A 22,423-nucleotide genomic window follows, 5' to 3' on the forward strand; every position below is an offset into this window, starting at 1 on the left:
TAAACAATACCTGAAATAAATGCCGATAGTGATGATTTTGAAATTTGATCATTGGTTAGTAGATTCCATTCAGTTACTGTTCGGGGAAAGAAAATACCTAAAACAGTTATTATGGGTGCTAAAGGCGGTTATTGTGCGACAACTCTGCCCATCTTTGAATACGTTTGGAACACTCAACGTATATGAAGTTGAAGTTTATTTTGCAACAAAGTGTTGCAAGGAAGGCCAGGGAAAGAGCTGTATAAACAGCTTGAGGGATCCTGGCTTGCCCTTTACACAGCAGCATTGACGGTGGCGGAAGACAAGAACAAGGAACAGATAAAGGGAAAAAAGGGAGCATCATGAAAGCATATGCATCATATAATACATATATACTTGTAAATAAAAATAAATATCACAATGCAGCACTCAGAAAAAAAATACTACAGGAAAGTGGGAGGGGGGGGGGGGGGGGGGAAGAGGGGTGCTCACGACAATAGCAACGTAAACCTACATGAATCTGTCGCAATTCTTGTAGAGAAATGTTGGCAGCTATAAAGGGCTGGCGATGTTCCTTCGGTGCATCTAGAAATGTCTGCTATTAATTTGTTCTTCACTGCAAACAATGATTGTGTAAGCGAAGAGCGTGTGCTTTTACTAGTAAAAAAAAGAAAGTGGCACCTTCTTCAACTATTTGCACATGCAGACATTGCAGGCCTTGGAACACCACTAAAGGAGCAAGTGCACATCTTGCTCATGAAAATGAATGGCAAGTGAAATTGTAGTTTCAACAGCCTCTTGCTTACATTTAGAAAGCTTAGAATTAGTATTGTCGCAAGCTACAGAGAAGTGAACTCCCAAATTTCCACAGGACATGGTAGAAAACCTGTAAATGAACGAGCGTGTAGCCAAGTTCCAGCAGCTTGCCTGAGGAGTAGAACTATGAAACCATACTAGAGATTAAACAACATGGAGGCCTCATTTCAAGTCTTATTTTAACTTGTAATATATGACTTTTGTCCACACGGTTCTCGGACTGGTTAGCTGGGCAAGCAAGTGTTGGTTGCACTACATGCACAGGCATAAGTTATTTGCATGAAGGAAGGAAACCTTGGGAGAGGCCATATAAGCTGCACGCCAAAAAGTGTGCCACAAGCTTCGTACTTTTGCAAGGACTACTGGGAGTCTTTGGCCGACGGCACAGCCAATAGTAACGTTCAGCGCAGTGGCATAGTCTGCTGCACATGCGCAAACCACTGAGACAGCGGCTAAGTAGGTGGGGGGAGCAGGGAGGAGCCTTCACGTCCGGCTTCAAAAAATGTGGCGTAACTGCCTCTCCAGAGTTTTTTTCCTTCCTCCATGGTTGTTTGCTTTGGTTTGGTTAGGTGGAAAACCATAGTTCGCAAGCTTTGCCCTGTGCCTATGGCAATTTTTGCTAACTGGGAAAAAGCACATCCCATTTGGACAGCAAGTTTAGTTAAAATCTTGGACTATTCTTCACCCACGGTGCACGAATTTTCACCCATGACTGAAGCGAACCCCGATCGGACAGTGGCATGAAACAAATTGCGAGGGGGTGGACACTTAAGCTCCACCTTACGGGTATGATGCAACAGCATTAATGGTTGTTTGCTACTTTCTTATTTAGTACCTATTTCTAATTACACTCATTAGCATACATCAGTACGCATATTAGACCACATGATACAGGACACACAAGGTCTCTCGTTAAACAAGTCGAACCAACATGCCTCCACAGGCGAGGGATAGCATGACTGACCTGCAACCCATAGGGTGATGGGTTCGATTTCTAATTATCCCGATTTTTTTCAGCATAATAATTTACATCCTTACATGCCATAATGACATTTCAGTCATACAAACTCTTAATCACAATTAAACTAAAGTTTCAATCATTTTTATTCCACTCCTCAAAGTGTGATGTTATGACCTTGTCGACCAGTTGGGTTTTTCCCAACAATCCCAATGCCAACAAACACGACTGTTTTTTTTGCTGAACATGAGCTTAAGGCTGTCACATAACATTTGCGTTAAAAGTAGCCACAAGGCAGTTCAACATTCTAAAGCATGCATTCATTACCTGCTCTAAAAATTTTCATATATACTGGAATAAGTATAATAGTATAGTAGTCATGTGATGTCATGGGTGCCATTTTGTGGTACAGCATGCAGTTTCAGCAGTGCAAGCTGGAGAAGGTGGCGATAAGCCGATTAGATAGGCCTGCAGCCTTTTGCCTTACTACATGCACCAAAAAAATGACTGTCACCGTGGTGTTGCTGCACATTCCTTATTTTTTAGCTGTTTAGTGTAGGTCTACGCCACATAGATGTTGAATTTGTAGACCTTGCACGATAAGTAGGTCTTAAAAAGTGTCCCATACCTCATTAGACAAATTTCCTGTGGAATGTTTATGAGCTCCATATTGCCTGTGTCATGCAGAAAACATTACACTGCATTAAGCTTCAACTCTGCCCCTGCCATTCACATATGGAATATAATCATGCAGGACAACAAGGTGTAAAGGTGGAAGAATCACTGGTATGCTAACGGTACTGTGTTCATTATTAATCCATGGAACATTTTTAAAGAACACACAGCTTCCCAACTTGGAACATGACTGTGCTTTCAATCTTTCAATTACGCACGGGTGAAAGGTCTCACCAGAATGTGCTGACACAGTTGCAACTAATTTTGCGCTTAGCAGGTCCCAGACAAGGATGCTTCCAGAATCGCAGCCTGTCAGCACTGTTGCGCCGTCCCAGCACAGACACCTGGCAATTGACCAATGTATATCACATTTAGCACATGAAAAAAAAAAAAGGAAAGTTGATTGCTTTGCTTCAAGTGCCTCCAAACTGCTTTCATTAAAAAATTAAGATATAGACTGAAGTTTCAATTATACGATGCGAAATTAATGGAGAGAGGTATGCAAAGGACGCCACAAAAAATCTTGATAGTCTACGCAGGCTTACTAATCTCGCCCGTAATGTGCCAATCTACCAAAGTCGAAAACCTCAACTCTGGAATGTTCCCACGTGTAGAACAAACTTTGGCTTACAAAGCATATAAAATACATTACCACGCCATAACAAACTTGACGTACAACATGTTGATGTATCACAGTTATCATTAAAAGAACTTATAAGATGGTTTATGGTTTATGGGTATTCAAAGTCCCAAAGCAACTCTGGCTATGAGGGACGCCGCAGTGAGGAGCTCCAGAAATTTCGACCACTTGGGAGATTTGTAACATGCGCTGACATCGCGCAGTACATGGGCCTCTAAGAATTTCGCCTCCATCGAAATTCGACCGCCGCGGCCGGGATCGAACCCACATCTTTCGGGTCAGCACCCGAGCACCATAACTACTGAGCCACTGCGGCGGCGCGCACACCCAGAAGAACTTAGAAAAATCATTTCCTGGAAATAATTTCCTGTTTGCATCTGCTGTATGGGTTTGTGTGAATGAGCATGCTTCTTTTTCAATGGACGGCTCTCTGGTTTCTTTTTTCTATACAGGTGTTTATTTTCATTGCATATTATAGCCTATGTATTTCAGTGCGTTTTCTGTTGTATTTCCTTTCAGTGTGCAGTTAAAGAAATTGCTGTTTTACTCTGCGAATAGCTTGTATTCCTCATAAGACGCTGCCCACAAGTACTGTATGTCTGTTTGCCAATGTTGCCATGTGTAACCAGGGGTGGTGGGAATTTCAAGCTGCCCCGTGCAGCTTTTTCCACGCCCCTTCATATGTAATTTATAGGAAATAAATAAATAAAAATAACTAACTAACTAAATAATTTGGAGGACTTACTGCTGGGCTATTTGGTTAAAGTTTATCTAGGTGAACACGAAGACAAGAGGGCAACGTGCCATCAGGAATAATTAAGTGGTGCATTATCCATGTTTGTGTTATGTCCTGTAGTGGTGCCTTTAACTAAGAGAAAAACTGAAGTTGGCTCCCTGTTTAGTATTGCACCTTACCCTCACTGCTCTGTGACTGGCTTTGCAGGCTTTAAAGGGGCACCGAAATACATTTTCTGTGCATTGTTTTGCCTGTTGGTTGCATACAATGAGTTATAGTGATGCTATTAGCATCGGTCGTACCGCCTATAGTGCAGTTTTTAATATTTTATTTAGCTCGCAAAAACAAATTCGTGGCGCTGAAGGTGTCACCATATAGTGGCGGTTTTTAGCAGCAGATATGACATCACTTAGTGGGAGCTTGATGATTGGACAAAGAGTAAATATACTGCAAATTGTGTTAATAACTAGAGATACATTTTGTCAAGTTTTTGTGTTTTATATTACATTAACAAAACCAACTTGTTTGCTTTAGATAAAAGCACTGTAAGGCGAGTAAAACAAAAATACACCACCAGAGGCTCCGACTACTTTTTGCATCGAAGGACTTTGCGCCTCTCTGTAAACATCCTACGACCTAGCACTCAAAACTTGTGGCTACTCTCTATGTATCTGAGAGCGGCTTTGCGGAATCATTCCAATCGAGCCATTGCACTCTACAAGCGTTTTTTTCGGTCCCAAGGAAGGATGCGTTTGTTTCACATTTAGCAGGCAGTGCGCATCGTCAGCTTGTGGAGGATCACTGAGTGGCGGCGCCATCGGCGCCACGCTCCCGTCAACAGCGCGCGCTCCTTGCTCGCTGTGAGCAACCAGCACGCTAGGAGCGATGGTAGGCGGTAAGCAGTAGTGGTACACGCTATGTTAAATGTGTCTGGTATCTTGTGCAGGCTGTCACACCATCGCAGTATCTCGCGCTCGAGTTCGGATCCATAAGCAAGGGAACATCACTGATCAGTGTTCCCTTCTGCACCGTCGACGGGATGATGAAGCATCGCTGGGTCAGCTGGGCGTTTACATGGTTGTTGTAACCATGCAAACGGCACTGCCAGCCTTGGCATGAATGAGTTACAGAGAAGAGGCAACCATGGAGTGCAAACTTCCGCCACGTGCTCAGAGAGGCTGTTTGGTTGGCCGCACTAAGTGTTGTCATTGGGAGAGTGAAATGGGAATGGAAAGCTGCGCGAAAGTCGAGTTGAGGGCAGCATTTTGTTTGCTTGTATTTTGAAATTTCTTCACTCAATAACTCCCGTTCCTATGCATCGATTCTCGTAATTCTTTTTGAGTCAGCATCTGTGTGACATAAAGAATCCATTTGAAGTGTAACCGGCATCTATTCAAACAGTGTTTCGCAGCCCCTTTAATGGATGTGTAAGCTTATGTCATAGAGGCACATCTGTTTATTTTATTAGTGCCTGCTCCTCCCCCTTCATGCCTGACTGGGACATATTTGAATTTCCATGATTCGCACTGTTTTTGTCTTGCACAGTCACATAAATGTTGCCTGCATTCAGCAGCTGTAGGAGGCTAGATTACAAACCTGACAAAACCCTAGGGGAGGAAAGTTATAGGTGGGTCACTGCTGTCTTTTGTGTGGAAAGCTGTAAAACACATTTAACACCGTCCAACCGACCGTCCAACGTGGTGTAGTGCCAAAGACCACATGACAACATTCAATGAACTTACGCAGTTTTACCGCCTCGCTCGAAGGACTTTCCCTCCCCCACACCCGGGACTGAGCCGAGCGGAGGCGGTGCTGTTTAGACAACTACAAACTGGTTCTTTACCAACCCCGGTGTTAATGACTCATCTATACCCAAACTTATATGAAAGTGATGTGTGTCGCGTGTGCCAGCGGGAGAGGGCAACTCTGACGCACATCCTATGGGACTGCACAAAATTCCCCGACGAGGCTTCTAAAAGCGTAACGATTCCGCCGCGACTCGCGGCTGCGGCGGAATGCTCTGACCGTGACGTGCAAACCTGGGCCCTCCAGCAGGTCTCGGCGGCTCTTGAGCGACAAAGGCCTCAGATCCTCCGCTGAGTTGCCGCCTGGGCCCCCGTCACGGCGCCATTAGGTCATGATGCCATTAGGCCATGACGTAAATAAAGTTGTTCCTCCTCCTCCTCCTCATTTATGGCATTCAAGCCCCCGCAGAATGCAAAATAAGGACAGCAACACATCTGTGCCTCAACTTAGGATTACACGGCGCCACATTGCATAGCATAGTATCGTACTGAATATATGGCTTGAAATTCAAGGAAAATTCCATCAGTGATAAAAAGGAACAACAACCAAGGAGGGCAAGATATATTTTTGGATCACACACATTAGGTACCCTTTGAATCTCGCTGAGCTGTGATTTCTCTCTCCACAGCCAATGTCTCTGCTTCCTTTTCCCTGGCTTACGGCAGAAATTGTTAGGCTTGACAATGTGAGTCGTGATTTTAAATCTCACCATCCCTGAAGAGGCTACATGCCGACTCCAAATGTAATTCGAGGATTTTTGCAGTTTCGTCTTTGTTTCTTTTGGACTGAAGTTTTTAATTTCCAGCTTCAGTGCCTTCTTTTTCTTGTCTATCAACTCTCCGCAGCATCCTCCCAATCATGTGCAGGCAATCTGGGCGATTCTTTGCCAGCACACATGAAATTTCCAACAGCATAGCTATTTCTGTATGCTGCTGACCTGGAGGTGTGTTCCGAGCACTTCAGGTGGCTTTTCAGTGCCAATTCACCCATTGTCACCACATCAATCTTGTTCTGGCAAAATGTGCACTTCGCTTTATGTGGATCACTCAAGCCCGCTCTCACCCGCCCACCATAATCCACATGTTCAAGCCAGGCAGGCTAAAACTTGTATTTTTCGCATGGCATGGCATTCTAATTCGCACTGCATGGTACAAAGCACAAAGGCAAAATGATGTGATGTCGACTGCGGTCAATGACTTAAAGGCCAGCGCCTCTCAGAGGGAACAAAGGAAGACAGGGAGAGGACAGGGAAAATAAGCACCGAAGCCACCCGAAGATTGATTCTCAAGGAAACAATGTGCTCTCAATCGGTTCCCCTTTGAGACCAATTTATTCGCAATTATTTGTACAAGAGTAAGACAGTCTAAGGAAACAAGAAAACACTTACCAGGAAAAAAAAAGAGGGGGAGAAGTGGGGAAAGGGAGCAGGAAGTATGTCCTGAAGGACTTATGGCCCATTGAGAGAGAGACACAAAGCGGACAACTCATTACCTTAGCCCAGTGCCACATTGTTGCTTTGGGTTTTGCCCATCCTTACCATGTATCCACTGTTCCCTCTGAACACTCCCCACGAACACTCCCGATCGACACGTACTCTCAATTTTTAAAGTTAAAACCAGAGCAATTCTAAGTTTTAAAGGAATTTAAGGACTACTGTAAAATTCCGAACAAGCGCCACCACCCATGCAAGGGCCCCCCCCTAACATTGTTTCACAACATTTCTGCATCTCAAATTGCATTTTGGATGAGGTGATGTCACTTCTGTAGCGTGGAAGAAATAGTAGTTTAACCCCCTAATGAACGCAATTTTTTCTAAAGTGGTACCAAAATGGTCACGCAGTACCTGTATTGCCATCTGTGGGCAAGCCCAAATAAAAAACACTTTAAACGAGCCCTAATCACCTTAAACCAGACACAGATTGCCAGAAAACACATGACAAGCTGGACACGTTAGGAGCCAGAAATGACAGTCGGCTTATGACGAGCTCTTCAGGGGGTTATAGCACTAATTGCATCTGATGGGTACACAGGCCCCACTTGCATGCATGCCAGCCTTTGAGTGGCATGGCTAAGACCTCTAGCTTCCTCAATTCCGCAAAAAATGCTCGAATTTTTGCAATTTTCGTAGACTTGTGTCTAGCAGACACATTCTCTTTCCTCTTTTCAGTGATATAGTATTTGTGGACACCAGTGGAAACGATGGAATCATGGGAATATGATTAATTTAGTCACCTGAGCTCCCTTGAAGCTAGAATCTGGTAACAAACAAAGTTCTGCTGATGCCTTGACATGCCTGCTCTCCTATCTGCTCAAGCAAGCTAGTGCATCAAGTATAATGGCCCTGAAAGCAATGTGCTCACACACGTTTATGAGAAAGTCATGATAGTGGCACCTGTCGAAAGCGGTATTACCACATTTCCAATAATAAAATGACAGTTTTTTCTTAAATGATCTGCCTCAGAAAGCACCTCGCGTAATAATTTGAACGAAGCTATGAACATTTTAACGAAAACATCTTCGACAGAAGTCCGGCTGGTTGGGTTCTTGAGATAGTTGAGAGAAAACTGATGCCAACCAATATTTTTAACTTTACCCAACGTTTTGGGACCAACTCGGTCCCTTTTTCAGGGGTGACTAAAGTGTGCCAGCAGTAGCGGGTTGCTGCCTTCACTCTCATTTTGTTAGCAGTAGTTGTCAGCAATCCGTCGACTCCTCTCTCCTGAGAAGAGCAAAGTCAATATGCTCTTCCAAAGCAGAGAAAAAAGCAGAAGAAGCCTACAGAAGAATGGCTACACACGTGGCTTTATTCAACGCGTTGGTCGCCGTCAAGCTCAGAGGACAGGGGGATCAGCCAACAATGAAACAACGAAACGCGCGCGCGTTGTCCTTCCATATGTGAGGGCAACCGGCGAGGCACTCGCACGCATTCTCGGAAAACATGGAATCAACGTAGCTCACAAACCTGTTTTAACAATAACCCGCTTCTTACCACTACCGAAAGACCGCGTCCCCAGAGAAAAACAACCAGGTGTCGTTTACAAAATCCCATGCTCAAAGTGCCCGGCTTTACACGTCTGCTGGCGAAAGAAAAAACCTCCACCAAAGAATAAGGCAACACAAAAATGACATCCGGCTAATGAATTCAGAATCCAACCCCCTCGCCGAACACTGCGAGCGCGCCGACCACCGGACAGCCTTTGAGGAGGTGAGCGTTTTGGCCGTGGAACCAAACCTGTTCAGGAGGCGACATGTGGAGTTATGGCACATCCGGCTCACAAAGGCGGCGATGAATAGGACTCCAGGAACGCTCTCCTCCGCCTACATTAGTGCAATGCGCCACGGGTTAACAAAGGGAGAGCGAAGGCAGCAACCAGCTGCTGCTGGCACTTTCGTCACCCCTGAAGTACCGAGTTGGTCCCGAAATGTTGGGTAAAGTTAAAAATATTGGTTGGTGTCAGTTGTCTCTCAACTAGCTATGAACACTGTGTGAATTTTTTTTACCGTTCTTAGAAATACCCACAACGAGCTCACCCACTAAACTTGTGAGCTGCGAGGAAAAGCGAACTTCTTGATGACCTTGAGCCATCGAAGCGAAGCGTGCAGCACACACTGGCGAGATAGCTTTGCTACAACGTGGAAAGAAGGCGGCACGGGCCGTTGGGAAAGAGAAGGCAACGAAAAAGCTGTGAAGAGTAGATGGAGAAAAAGTAGGGACGGGCACAGAGCTGTGGAGCACCAAACACAGCAGCAAGGCCAGAAGCGGCGGCACAGTAGCTGTCGATGTTTAAAAGGCCTAATGCGTTTACGCTTCCGTGGAATATATCAGATTCTTTGTTATAAATATGCGGAATTTAAAATTTTCTGCCACAGAAAATTTGGGGCCTTAGACGTGGCTCGGAGGCACAGAATGAGTTGATTGCTCATAGGATAAATACACATATTTAAGTTTTAGTAAGGAGGATAAAGGAAGAACAACTCAATGTCAGTTTTTTCACAAGGTAACAAAATCAAGTGGTTTCATGCCTTGTGGTGGAGGGGTGGAGGGAGTGTTTGCTTTATTCCACTATCATGTGAAACAGCTCACATCGGGCGAACTGGGTGGTTTATCATCAACTGGCTGTGAAAGTACAGGAACACCAAGAATGTCACAAATGGTCATCTTGGAATACAGTATGGTGTGAATTTCAGACTTTGTAAGGCTTGAATGGCAAGCTTGATCAAATAAACAGTTTTCAAGTTAAATTTACACTGCCTTCGTTCCTTCGGTTTCTGGCTCTCCAGTTTTTTTCTGTAGTCTCTTAAACAATGCACCAACAGCGTTAAACTCTACCTCTGTATTTACATTTTAATGAAGCCTGCAGCCCCAAAAGGGCGCAACTTGACAGGCATTTAAACGGAAATGTTGCGCACAGAGATCAAAAATATATGTACTATATGGCCGGAGTATACTGAGGCTTTAGCAACAATTCTATGGACAGACTAATCATAAATACTGCATGAGCCTAGATCCTAATAAGAGAAGTCAATTCTCCCACCTTGTACACTGCGGTTTGAGACGGGGGGGTTTGGTAATTTCATGAAAGTGCGTATGGCTTAATGCTATGGGAAATAGTTGTTCTCGGTACAGCTTTAATTTTTTGCCATCTCTCCTTTGTGTTCTATTTTTAGCATGTGGGAAGAAAAAAAATTTCATGAACGACTGACTTCAAGTCTATTTCAAAGCTGGAAGTGAAGACTATCTGATTACACTGCACCACACATTTTCAGGGTGTGTGATCAAGGACAGCACACAAACAACGATGCATTCTTTGGGTAAGTGATGATGAGCAGTTGTTTAAACAGACATTATGCAAGGTGACTCAGCATGTCATGTCTATGGCCGGTGAGCAGAAGTTAAGCACAGGTATATGAGAAAAGCATGGATGACCCACTGTCAAACTGTCCAATGCAAGTGGAGCCCTGCAGCTTCCAGAGGCTGACACAACCTTCCACAGTGCCAGACACCAAGTGTTCCCCTTCAGCATCCAGTGCAATGCAGGCCACACCCGACTCGTGTTCTAGCTCTGCAAGCAGGCTGCAACCGCTCTTGTCACCATGGGCCACCAACTTCCAGATCTAGATAGAATGGAACAAGGCAGCACCACACTGCAGTACCGCAGCTCCTGAAACTGCTAAAATGGCGAGAATTGGGCCTAGTCGGTTGTTCACGATGGTTCAATGTGCTTAACTTTTTACAGAACGAGAGGACGCGACGACAACACAGAGCGCGAACTTAAAATAATGGTCATGGAAGAGCTGAAGCTTTCCGCAGGAGAATACCTCAGCCGGTTCCGAGACTCGCACAAAAGAACAAACGAAGGGTGGCAGACGTTTGTTGCGTGCATCCAGAGTTCCCTGCATTTGTATCTTGAGTCGAGAGGAATCAAAACTCTAGAGAGACTAACCGCGTTACTAGTGGTGGACCAGGTAAAGAGCCAGCTGTCGGAGGAAGCACTAAAGTGCATAATCCTTCAAGAAGGGAAGGAGTGGGTGAAGGCGCCCGAGATGACCACACTCCTCCAAACGTTTGAGCAGGCAGAGGGTAAGAACAGCATCGACAAAAAATACGACCAGAAAAGACCCGAGGGTCTCAGCATTTGAAGTATCGCACAATTGAAGGAAAGGGGTACGCCATTGGCGTTAAACGCTAAGTTGCGCTCTAGTGGCTGCTTCAGGTGCGACGCAACTGGAAATCTGAAAGCGAACTGTCCACATAACTCAAGCCACGCCACCCCAAAGGCACTCAGTGCGAACATGAATAAACTGTCCGCACAGGAACCTGTATGGCATGCAGGAGGCAGGCGTGGTGAGCTGACAGCCTTAGCACTCCATTGTAAGGATAGGCAAACCAACACTATCTTTGACACGGGCGCTGAGGTTACGGTCATGAGGGAAAGTGTCGTGCCACCTGGGCTGACGAAGCCTCATGGGACCATAAGTTTGATTTCCGCCTTTGGAGAAAATGTGCAAGCCAAACTTGCGTTATGGCCGCTGACTATGCATAGTGACACAGGGGTTTTCGCTAACATAACAGAAGCCATACCGGTGCTCAGTACCCTCACTGAAAAGTTGGCCACGCAGATGGATTGCCTGCTGTCGCAGGAGGCATGGGAGTCCCTCAAGGTAGAAGGCAAATCCCAAGGGATTATAGCTTCAGGCGAAAGAGAAGCTGCAAACTACATGCAGTCAAGGTTATACAAAGCATGCCGCGGGAGAGACAGGGAGGACATTAATCGCCCAGACTTCAGTACACGACGAGGGAGTTGTCTCTGAAGAGAATGAAGTCGCCGAACACCCAATAACACCAGGTAATGGGAAAAGCATGGTGGAGGTATTCAGGGAGCAGCAACGGCAAGATGCGACCTTGCAAAAGGCATGGAAAGATGCGCAGGTAGGCAAGGGAGGTATGTCTGTAGTCGATGGACTTCTCTACCACATGGATAGGTTAGTTGGGCAGCCAGTAATACAACTTTTACTGCCTAAATCCCGGCAGGCAGGGGTCCCTCAGACAGGCCATGAATCAAGCTGGGGAGGCCATTTGGGGTTCCGAAAACCAAGGCTAGGTTTAAATATAGTTTTTTTTGGCCAAGGCTACAGGAAGATGTCAGGTCGCACTGCGATAGCTGTCACGGCTGTCAGACACGGTCAGACCTACGCAAGGTGGACAATGTGCCCATTCAGCCTGTGTTAAGGCCCCGCTATCCCTTTGAACAAGTGAATGTTGACGTGATCGGACCATTGGAACCTCCATCAGGGAGGGGTGACAGGTACGTGTTGTGCATCACTGATCTATGCACTCACTGGCCTGAAGTAGTTTGCCACCGTTCCCTCAGTGCCAAGGCGACCTGCGACGCTCTCTTGGCAGTGTTCAGCAGGACTGATGTGCAGGAAGTGGTCGCGTCGGATTGCAGCACAAATTTCACCAAGGCAAGATCATAATTTTACCCTTACTGCACTCCTTGATGTCAGGAGAAACCAATGGCATGCATTTTATGAAGTTCCCTGCAGCAAAAGTTTCTTAAAGCGCTTGACTAAAATACATGACATATTTCATAAGGGTAGAAGGACTTCTTACAGTACGAAGTTAAAAGGTATATTTGGCTTCAGCACACAAAAGTACATGTTCCCTAAAGGTTTCAGAATAATGAATCAATTACTAATATTCTTGTTCAAATACCCCCTTCCCCTCTTTAAAAGCCCTAGAATGAGAATTGTTTACATAACAATGTCCAATAAGATGAATGAATCCAAGCAGTGATTGATTTATTGACTGACTGATTTAAACCTTTATCGATCCCATACTCATTGGTCTCTAACTTAGTATAACCTGCAAGAACAGACATGTGCAAGGGGGAGGGGGCAAGGGAGGCAGTGGTCCCTCTAACGAGTTTGGGGAAGGGGGTGAAAATTCTGTTCCACACTGCAGACATGGATAGGCGCTATCATGAAATTTGGCCCCTAATGGAGAGGCCTGTGTATGCTTATGCCTGTAACAAGCACTGAGTCATGATGTGGGCATATGAGGACCTGAAAAAAACTACACAATTAATCATATAAGAAAACAGGAATTTCTTTTGCACAATTTGGCATGTTCCTAGCAAAAACCTCAAATTTTTTTTTTTTCCCATTAGGTATAATTTGAAACTGAAGGGGTTAAACACTTATTATAGAAGATTCCAGTTCAAAATAATACTAAACGATATGAAATATTTTCGCATCAAGACGCTCTTGTAGCAGAGAAAAGACTACTCACACATAATTATCCCATGATCCAACGACGACTGTTTTGTCATTCATTACAATGCATGATGACAGCGCCTGCAGACAAGAACACACCACTAATACTCAGCATATGAAATATCATAGTGTGTAGAGCTGGGAAGTAAATTTAAAGGGGCTGCGAAACACTACTTGAACGGATGCCGGTTACACTTCAGATGGATTCTTTATGTCACACAGATGCTTAATCAAAAAGAATTACAAGAATCGATGCATAGGAACGGGAGATATTCAATGAAGAAATTTCAAAATACAAGCAAACAAAATGCTGCCCTCAACTCGATTTTCGTGCAGCTTCCCATTCCCATTTCACTCTCCCAATGACGACTCTTAGTGCGACCAATCAAAACAGCCTATCTGAGCACGTGGCGGAAGTTTGCACTCCATGGTGGCCTGTTCTCTGTAAGTCGTTCTTGCCAAGGCTGGCAACGCCGTTTGCATGGTTACGACAACCATGTGAACGCCCAGCTGACCCAGCGATGCTTCATCGTCACTCCGATGACGCAGAAGGGAACACTGATAAGTGACGTTCCCTGACTTATGGACCCGAACGCGATCCGAACTGAATCTGAACTCGAGCGCGAGGTACTGCGTCGGTGTGACGGCCTGCGCAAGATATCAGACACATTTAGCATAGCGCGTACCGCTACTAAAATCGCCTACCATTGCCCATCGCTCCTAGCGCGCTGGTTGGTCACGGCGAGCAAGGAGCGCGCGCTGTTGAAGGGAACGTGGCGCCATCTGGCGCCGCCGCCCAGTGATCCTTCACAAGCTGACAATGCGCAGTGCTAAATGTGAAATGAACGGCATTTTTCTTCGCATCCTTCCTCGGGACCGAAAAGAACATTGTGCAATGGCTCGATCTGACTGATTCCACAAAGCCGTTCTCAGATATTTACTTATTTGAATCTCAAGGGTCCCTGGCGGGACATTACATGATACATAGAGAGTAGCCATAAGTGTTGTGTGCTAGGTCGTAGGATGTGTGCAGAGAAGCGCAAAGTCCTTCGATGCAAAAAGTAGCCAGAACCTCTGGTTGTGTATTTTTGTTTTACTTGCTTTACAGCGCTTTTACCTAAGGCAAACAAGTTGGTTTTGTTGATGTAATATAAAACAAAAAACTTTACAAAACGTATGACTAGTTATTAACCCAATTTGAAATATATTTACTGTTTGTCCAATAATAAAGCTCCCACCAAGTTATGCCATATCCACTGCTAAAAACCGCCACTGTATGGTGATACCGTCAGCGCCATGAATTTGTTTTTGCGAGCTAATTAAAGTATTAAAAACCGGAGTATACGTGGTACGACCGATGCTAATAGCATCACTATAACTCATTCTATGCAACCAACAAGCAAAACAATGCACTGATTATGTGTTTCGGGGCCCCTTTAATTGTAAATTCATCTGTTTACCCAATGACATGTATACACTTTACGGAGCAGAGAAAAATGTTTTTCAACTAGCCAGGCGCAACCTGTAAAAACTTGGTCACAGGAGGACAGAAAGAATGTCAACAGTTTTGTTGTAAAAGAAAAACCATTTTAATCCGGTGATTAAATTATTCATCGAGACTTGCCCATTAAAATTTTTATATATTTTTGGAGGTAAAAAAAACATTTAGCTGAAAAAGGAAAAAACAACTGAATTAGTGACAAGGCATGCAACATTTTGAAAACAGTGCAAAGGGCAAAGTATGCAAGGCATGTGGAAAAAGAAGTGCAGAGGACAAAAATTTTGAATTGGCTTTTTGCAGCTATGACTGCAGCCTTGTTTACATGAGCCCGACGTTGCGGGTGTAGTCTGGGCGCGCCAGATGTCGGGCTGGCCCAGCCCAACCCGACCCGTTTGTATGAACCTGTTTTCTGTCGGGCAAAGATCACCGCTACCCCTAGCGTCGCGCATGCAAAACACGCGTGCAGGCTAGAAGATGAGGAGAAACACCAAGGCGTGACCGGAAACAATTTTTGCCAGTGGAACGCCAGCCAGACCAGAGAGGAAGCAAGAGAGGAGGCAGGAGAGGAGGCGCCAAGCAGACATGGCAGTGTATACATGCTTCTTCCAACCAGGTCGGGCCGAGTCAACCCACCCCCTGTGGTCGGGCTGGCCCAGCTCGACTAGACGGTCGCTTAGCTTGATCCCCTAGCGTTTACATGAGTCCGACAACCGATTTTCAGCCCGACAGCCTACTTGACCAGACTTTTATCGGGCTCATGTAAATTGCCCAGCGCATTCCAAGTGCCCCCTATCATCCTCCCTTTTATTGACTTTATGCATAAAAAAAACGTTTACAGGGAATAAGTGAGATTCGTATGGCATATACACGTTACCATTAGTTTTCTACAGGATGCTACATGATCATGTTATTGTCTAAGTAAAGGAAGACTACCGACCAGGAGCTGTTTTGGTGCATTTATGCCGCCACTGTGCCCTTCGCTTCCTCTCTCTCCCTCTCCCTCGCTGCTGTGCTGCACTCTTTATCCTTTCCCCTTCTCCACTCCTCCCTTTCCCAGCCACTGCATGCATTTAACTTGGACAACAAGCTCTGAATATGAAGTTCACTCTAAAATCTGGAAACAAAGAAGCAATGCATGAAAATGTACTTATTGGACCTAAGGTCAATTCTTTTCACGATGCATCTTGTACACCAGAGGTCTTAAACTCGTCTTGTCACACAGGCAATATTGGCCCACTTTTGTCATGTGTGGGCCAGTATTCGGAAAAGGAGGAAAGGAAAACAGAGGGGGCAGCGCGGTGCTTATGCCACCTAAGACCATTGCGATTTCTCTTCTGTCTTGGACGTAGCAAACATCAAACGGTGACTCAAAGCTATGGATAGTGGAGATGACTAACTCTCTATTTACAAAGAAAGCATGTCATACTTGCTGACCTGTACATGGTGAGCAACCGGCCTGTGTCAAAGTGTGAATGGTGATGAAGAGGTACAGTATGAAAAAAAAAAAAAAAAACAGATTCCACTGGCATAGCGCATCTGGTACAAAGGCTGAAATCCTTAGTGCAAGGCGGCCGCACGAGACGCAAGCTCCTGTACGTCGTATACTTGAGACCCCTGCTGTATGCTTTCTTCAGCAGTGCTTTCGGCGTCCTCTGCTTACTTTATTTAGGCTCAATAAAGTTCCTACTGTTAAAACAGGTCGCAGCAGCTATGCAAGCCTGCACAAGGCCAGCTACCAAAAGATAGGCTATGCATACAATTAACACCAATGCCTTACCATGTGGGATATGTTGACACTCCGTAGCTGCTGCTTCTGCTCAAGGGAGTACAGTTTGAGAAGGCTGTCTGAAAGGGAAGAAAAAGTCAGTCATGGCTTGTTAAGAAGTCAGAACTTAAAACATATGCAGCATGCAAGCTCTCACAAAGAAATTGTCAGAGCATACAGGTGACCTGAAGGGCCCTTCCCAAATTGTTTCAGTAAACCAAAACCAATTAAATAACTAAAAATAGCAAAAAAAAAGAAAAAAGCAATTAGGACAATGAAAGTAATCCTACATATGCCAGTGATAATATACATTAGAAGAAACATAAAATAAGTTACACATACAGCAACTGCCAACAGACTAAGGATCCACATATATACAGTTAAACCCCGTTGGTAACTTTTCCACAAGGCCACGAAAAAAATAAAAAATTGAAAGACGAATACGATAGTCAGTTATATACGAAGTTTTAGTGCAGCTCTTCACATGCCACCTGCCACCACTGGCAGGTGTTACGCTGCTAGCCATCCTTTAGGATCTTCCTGTGGCAGCCACCTTCTGTGGCAGGTGGCATTTTGCTCTGCTACTACCTGCCAACATGCCACCTGTCACACACCATAACATGCTACCTGTTACATGCCGCAACATGCCACCTGTCAGGTGGTGTGTTACGCCGACCCTGGCAGGTGGCGTGTTAAACTGCTAGCAGCCCTCTGGGATCTTCAGGTGACATTTCGGTCTGCTGCTTGGTGAACCGGTTATGCCAACAATGCCGACACTGACTACGCAGAAATGGGAACCTAAGAGCTGTGCTCTAAAAAATATTAACAGCCACGAAACCATCAAATGTATGAAACCAGTGCAGTTTTAATCTGAAGACTGTTTATTTTGTCAAACCAACCACTAAAGGCTAAAAGAAAACCACTAACTGCTGCCTGCCAAATTGAAACATGGCCAGTCACAGTATTCTTGGCATTCTTAATTTCTGTATGTTCATATCATAGTGCTCTTATTTGGTAATGTGTTCCTGTGTTGTATATGCTCTCGCTTTTCATTCGATTCATTAAGATATGATTGGTACGAAGGTTCTCAAGTTGCAAAATAAAGTCATTTGATTGAATGATTGATTGATCGATTATTACCACACTTGCACAGAAGATCACTGACACTACCTAGCCTTCCTAGTGTAAACTTGATCACAAGACAGCAAAATGAAGTAACGAATCTCTTCAACACAAAGCATGACACCGCTTGACTGCATTATCCTGTGAAAAACTTCACATCTGGCTGCTCCACCTGTATCTTTGGTGCTCGCATTTGAAGATTTCCAGAATGAGCTAATGACTTGCCTACGCCTTGAGGCCATGCCTCTCAAAAGCTCACCCATGCAAATGAGGCCCATTTGCACATCAGATACAGCATGCTTGCTTAGTAAATTTCATATTTTGTTTAATGCAATATTTACAAAACTGCCTTGCCCGTAATGCATTGCAAGACGCAGGGATATCGTGACATGATAACAAATTAAGTTACAAAACACAAGAGGACGCTATGAACTTAGCACTGGGACTGCACAAATGCAATGCAGCTAAAAAAAATAGAAGAAATGGAAACCTACCAATGAAGTTGTTACTGTGCTACCAACAACTGAAGCACAGTAATGTGGGAACATGGCATTTAGTATATTAAGTACCATGGTGAAGCGCACACAGTTAAAGATTTACCGCAGCACACACGGCCTCATGCTACCCTTGCATGCTAAGTTTCCAAGATAGGATGCTCGATACAATGACATGCAGAGAGGATGCTCATTACAGTGAAGCTGTTTCTTTAAAATCTATTTTATTCAAAAAAGGTCACTTAGACTGCATAGCATAACAACACAAGATATCACCCTTGTTTTACTAAACCATATCATTTAAAGCAGCGTTGCTGAGTCAAATGTGTTAAGTACCCCTCAACTGCAAGTGAAAGCAACTGAAGATCCCAAGAGAGTAACTGATGTGCAAGAATACTAGTGCCCATTCATTGGATTTACAATAATGTACACAGCAGTTCATTCTGCTAGTTCAGGGGCTCTCACAGTGTTTTCTGAGAGACCATTAGATTCCTTGGACCCTTTCTGGGTTTCCGAAATCCTGAGGTCCGTGCATGCTCCTCCCCCAACCTTTCTTCGCCTACTCTACTCTCTAAATCTACCACTCCATAAAGTGCCACACCTATGGACAATTACCGAGAGAATGACTTTCGATATCTCTTGAAGGGTCAACCATATAAATGCTTTTTTTTTTGCATGCATGTCTGGCAAGGAGGAGCAAGGGCAAAGAGATAGCAGGGGGTTCTTCACAACTTTTTGAAAAACTGATGCCCCTATAGGTCAAAATGTTTCTGAACCCTTGCACTAGACCATTCATATGTTCTACCACTACATCACAACAACGGACCTCAAAACAATAACACTGAAACAAGTGCCTAAGGAAGTGCCAATTAGTTTATATACTTCGCACACATCAAGTAGTTTGTATACCTGATCACACATTGCTGCACTAGGAGTTTTTACTCAGCCAAAAAATGTGTGAGGGCTTCTGTGAGGCTCAAGAGCTTTGGGGTCCATAGGAATGCGTTCAAACACCTGAAAGGCTGAAAGGGCACCTGAGAACCACTGAGAACCATCTCAAAATTACTGACCTAAAGCATAAACATCAATTTTTTTTTCTACTTAATATGGTTTCTGTAGACTGAGAAGCTCAACTGTGCTTTCTAATCATATTTCTACACTATATTTTTTTCACAGTGAAATGAAGCATCTTACATATGCAGTGTAACGAAGTTTATTTTTCATTAGAGGCTTTCAAGAAATCCAAGTAACTCCAGTGGACTCTAAACAGACTAGAGGTTTCGGCAAGAGCAGTGCTTCAGCAAGGCTAAATAAAGGTATACGGTAGATACCTACATCATAATCTTCAGAATCACATACTTACAAGTAACATCGTATGATACCATATGGAGGTACTTCAGCAAGATTTGGAGGCACTCACTGGAGTCCTAATCACATAGGTTTTTCTCAGCTAAGCACACCTACACACACATTTTCTTTCACTCACACATATATGGGCACTCTTTCACATTCAACTGCACTCATACTGACAGTTAAACACAGAAAATCATTCATGCTGACACTTATGCCCACTTACAGCCACAAAGCCACAAGCACTGACTAGGGCTTATAGTCAGTCACAGTCATTCATGCTCACAGAAACACTCGTTCTCACTAGTACCTAATAAATGAATGCAAACATAAGTAAGAATGCCAACCTGTAGCCCCACCTGCATTTTGCCCATGACTAACCACCAAGAAAATATTTCTTCATAAGCAAGATAAATTTTATAAGCACTTATCCAGCAAACAAGGATGCTCGAACCCAATTAACTGTAATAGTACCTCATACAGCATACTGAGTAGGATGTCTACTTTGCAGCTGCATGGTTACTATTACAGAACCAAGCAATTATTACTTTTGATAAAATATTTAAAGCCTGCCAACATAACAGAAAGAGGTTAACAGCATCAAAACTTCGCTAAGCACAGCCATTAAAGGTTGTACCCAAGGTCAGCCATACCAGCAAACAAGCATGCACTTTTGGGATGTTTGTGGATGCGACAATAACAGTCTGCATGAAGAAGGCTAGATTTCTAATTTTTATGCATTGAGCAAGTAAATGTAATCATAATGACGGACGAGCAGCCACTACACAGCTGACACCCTTACGTGCAAGAATGCTTTATACCCAAACACAAACAGCTGGAACAACAGTGACCAAATAGTAGCCTGAATAAAGAAAGATGCAAGACAAAGAGAAAACATGCATAGCTATAATGAAAAATTTCTAACTTCAAAGCATAGTCTAACATCAACTTTTTACCTTGCGAAACTGAGAAGACGCTACTTTTGCTACTTGAGAAGCAAACGTGAGTCACCATTCTGAAATTAAAGATTTTGACAATATTAAAGTTTGTCAGAGACGTGAAACTTTGGTATGAACATGTGTGTCCCCTCTGTCTCTTGCTTTTTTTTTTTTAAAGCAGGAGGCATAAATGAATGTTGTACATATAAGTAGCGCACTCCAGCAAAACCAAGCCCTGAAAAGAACTAGTCAGTTTTGGGAGGATAAACCTAACACAGCGGCATTAGAGGTTGTCTAGCATAGGTACTAACAGCATCTCTATCTTGCAATTAAGCAAACTATGCAAATGTTAAAAGCAAATGTTAAATTGTACTGTTTCCACAAGAAAGCCTTCACTAAGAAAGCTTTTTTTCAAGCAATTCAAACAAAGGGGTACAAACTATGAACTTAAAGAGCATAAAATACAAAGGTTATTTTCCTTGCTCCAAGCCGAAATTTAGGCTTGAGCTTATCAGCAGAAAATTCTAGAATATGAGAGTACAGATTACTAAGCTAGTACTAAAAGACAGTGACATATGACTTTCAGATAAGTGTACAGGTGTATTACTATGCAGTACGCAACAAAGTTCCCAGAATTATACATGAAATCCCGTCCCCTTACGAAGGCTCCCTTACATCACTTCATTTTTGCAGGACTTAGTTTTCTCCTAAAAGAGATGAAGAGTACAGCATTATCAGCTGCTGCTTTCTGTATCAAATTTTCATCAGTGCAGCTTATGAACTGCGGTGACGTATGTGTCCTTTCCTTCTTTAGCATCAGAGAAAATTGCTGAGAAGACCTGCTTAGTTAATGCCATGCTTTCCTTCAGGCTTTATGAATGACTGTTCCAACATTTTGTGGCAGTGTGTGGCAGCCTGTCCCTCACAGTGACATTTTCATTGTCGTGAGTACTGTTTAGAAAAATTGTTCCAGAAACAATTACTACACGCTGACTAATGGGCCTGCGCATTCAGAAAACACTGTTTTAAAAATTAAGAGGAAATGCCGGTTCAAAAACTAGTTTTTTTTTTCCGAAAATTTCCCTTTTTTATTTTTGCTTATTTTTAAAGTTTAGCCTTTCTACTTTCATGAAAATAACAATAAACGTGAAATCGAGACAGGAAAAATGGTGAAAACTGTATACATCTCTCCTTAAGCGGTGATCAATTGGCCCGCGCATTTAGAAAATACGGTTTCGCCAGCTCTGTTCCAAGGACTCATACTGCGAACATTCAAAAGCATTGAACACATTTACCAGCAATCTTGAAACCCATTTCCTAGTCTCTTTAACCCTAAAACCAATTAAAGCACTACAGGCACTACACGTCTTTGACTCCTCACAAGGATAATGGTTGTGAAAAATGAACCTCATTAAAGCACGAATAAGATTAACATGTAATTGTTGCTCTGTGCGAGAATATGCTGGCGGCCTACGTAAACAAGACCAACAGAAAAGGCAGGCTGTCACTCACACATATCTGGCCACAACAATGTACGTATCTGGATGCAGTTCCACCATGCACAGTATGAGGACATGCAACTTCACACACAAAGGTGCAAATTATCAGTGAAATTTCCAGAACAAGGACATTTTATAGGAGGTGTGATTTACCAGAAAATACAGGTAATATCTGCCAGCGCTTTCCATCTCCCATACAGGTCAAACACAATTTGCTTATGCTGCTTGCCTTCTCTTGCATATTTTATTTTTAAACATCATCTGTAGCTCCCAATTACAAAACACAGCCATTAAAACCCGCCATCATCATCACTTCCTTATAATCCCTTACCACCTTTTCTTTCTTCGCAACTGTGCTGAACACATTT

At 43.7% G+C, this 22,423-nt stretch overlaps 1 protein-coding gene across 1 annotated transcript in view; it reads right to left on the reverse strand.

The window, feature by feature from the left end:
* LOC144114341 (protein FAN-like) overlaps positions 1-22,423 on the reverse strand; it is a 34,796-nt gene that overhangs the window by 993 nt on the left and 11,380 nt on the right. The window contains exons 9-12 of the mRNA XM_077647995.1: positions 20,575-20,633; positions 16,665-16,732; positions 13,403-13,467; positions 2,663-2,772 (exon numbers count right to left, since the gene is read on the reverse strand). Coding sequence (XP_077504121.1) covers positions 2,663-2,772; positions 13,403-13,467; positions 16,665-16,732; positions 20,575-20,633 — 302 coding nt within the window. The remainder of the gene's footprint in view (positions 1-2,662; positions 2,773-13,402; positions 13,468-16,664; positions 16,733-20,574; positions 20,634-22,423) is intronic.

This window comes from Amblyomma americanum, chromosome 1 (assembly GCF_052857255.1).
Source record: "Amblyomma americanum isolate KBUSLIRL-KWMA chromosome 1, ASM5285725v1, whole genome shotgun sequence".
NCBI lineage: Eukaryota > Metazoa > Arthropoda > Arachnida > Ixodida > Ixodidae > Amblyomma > Amblyomma americanum.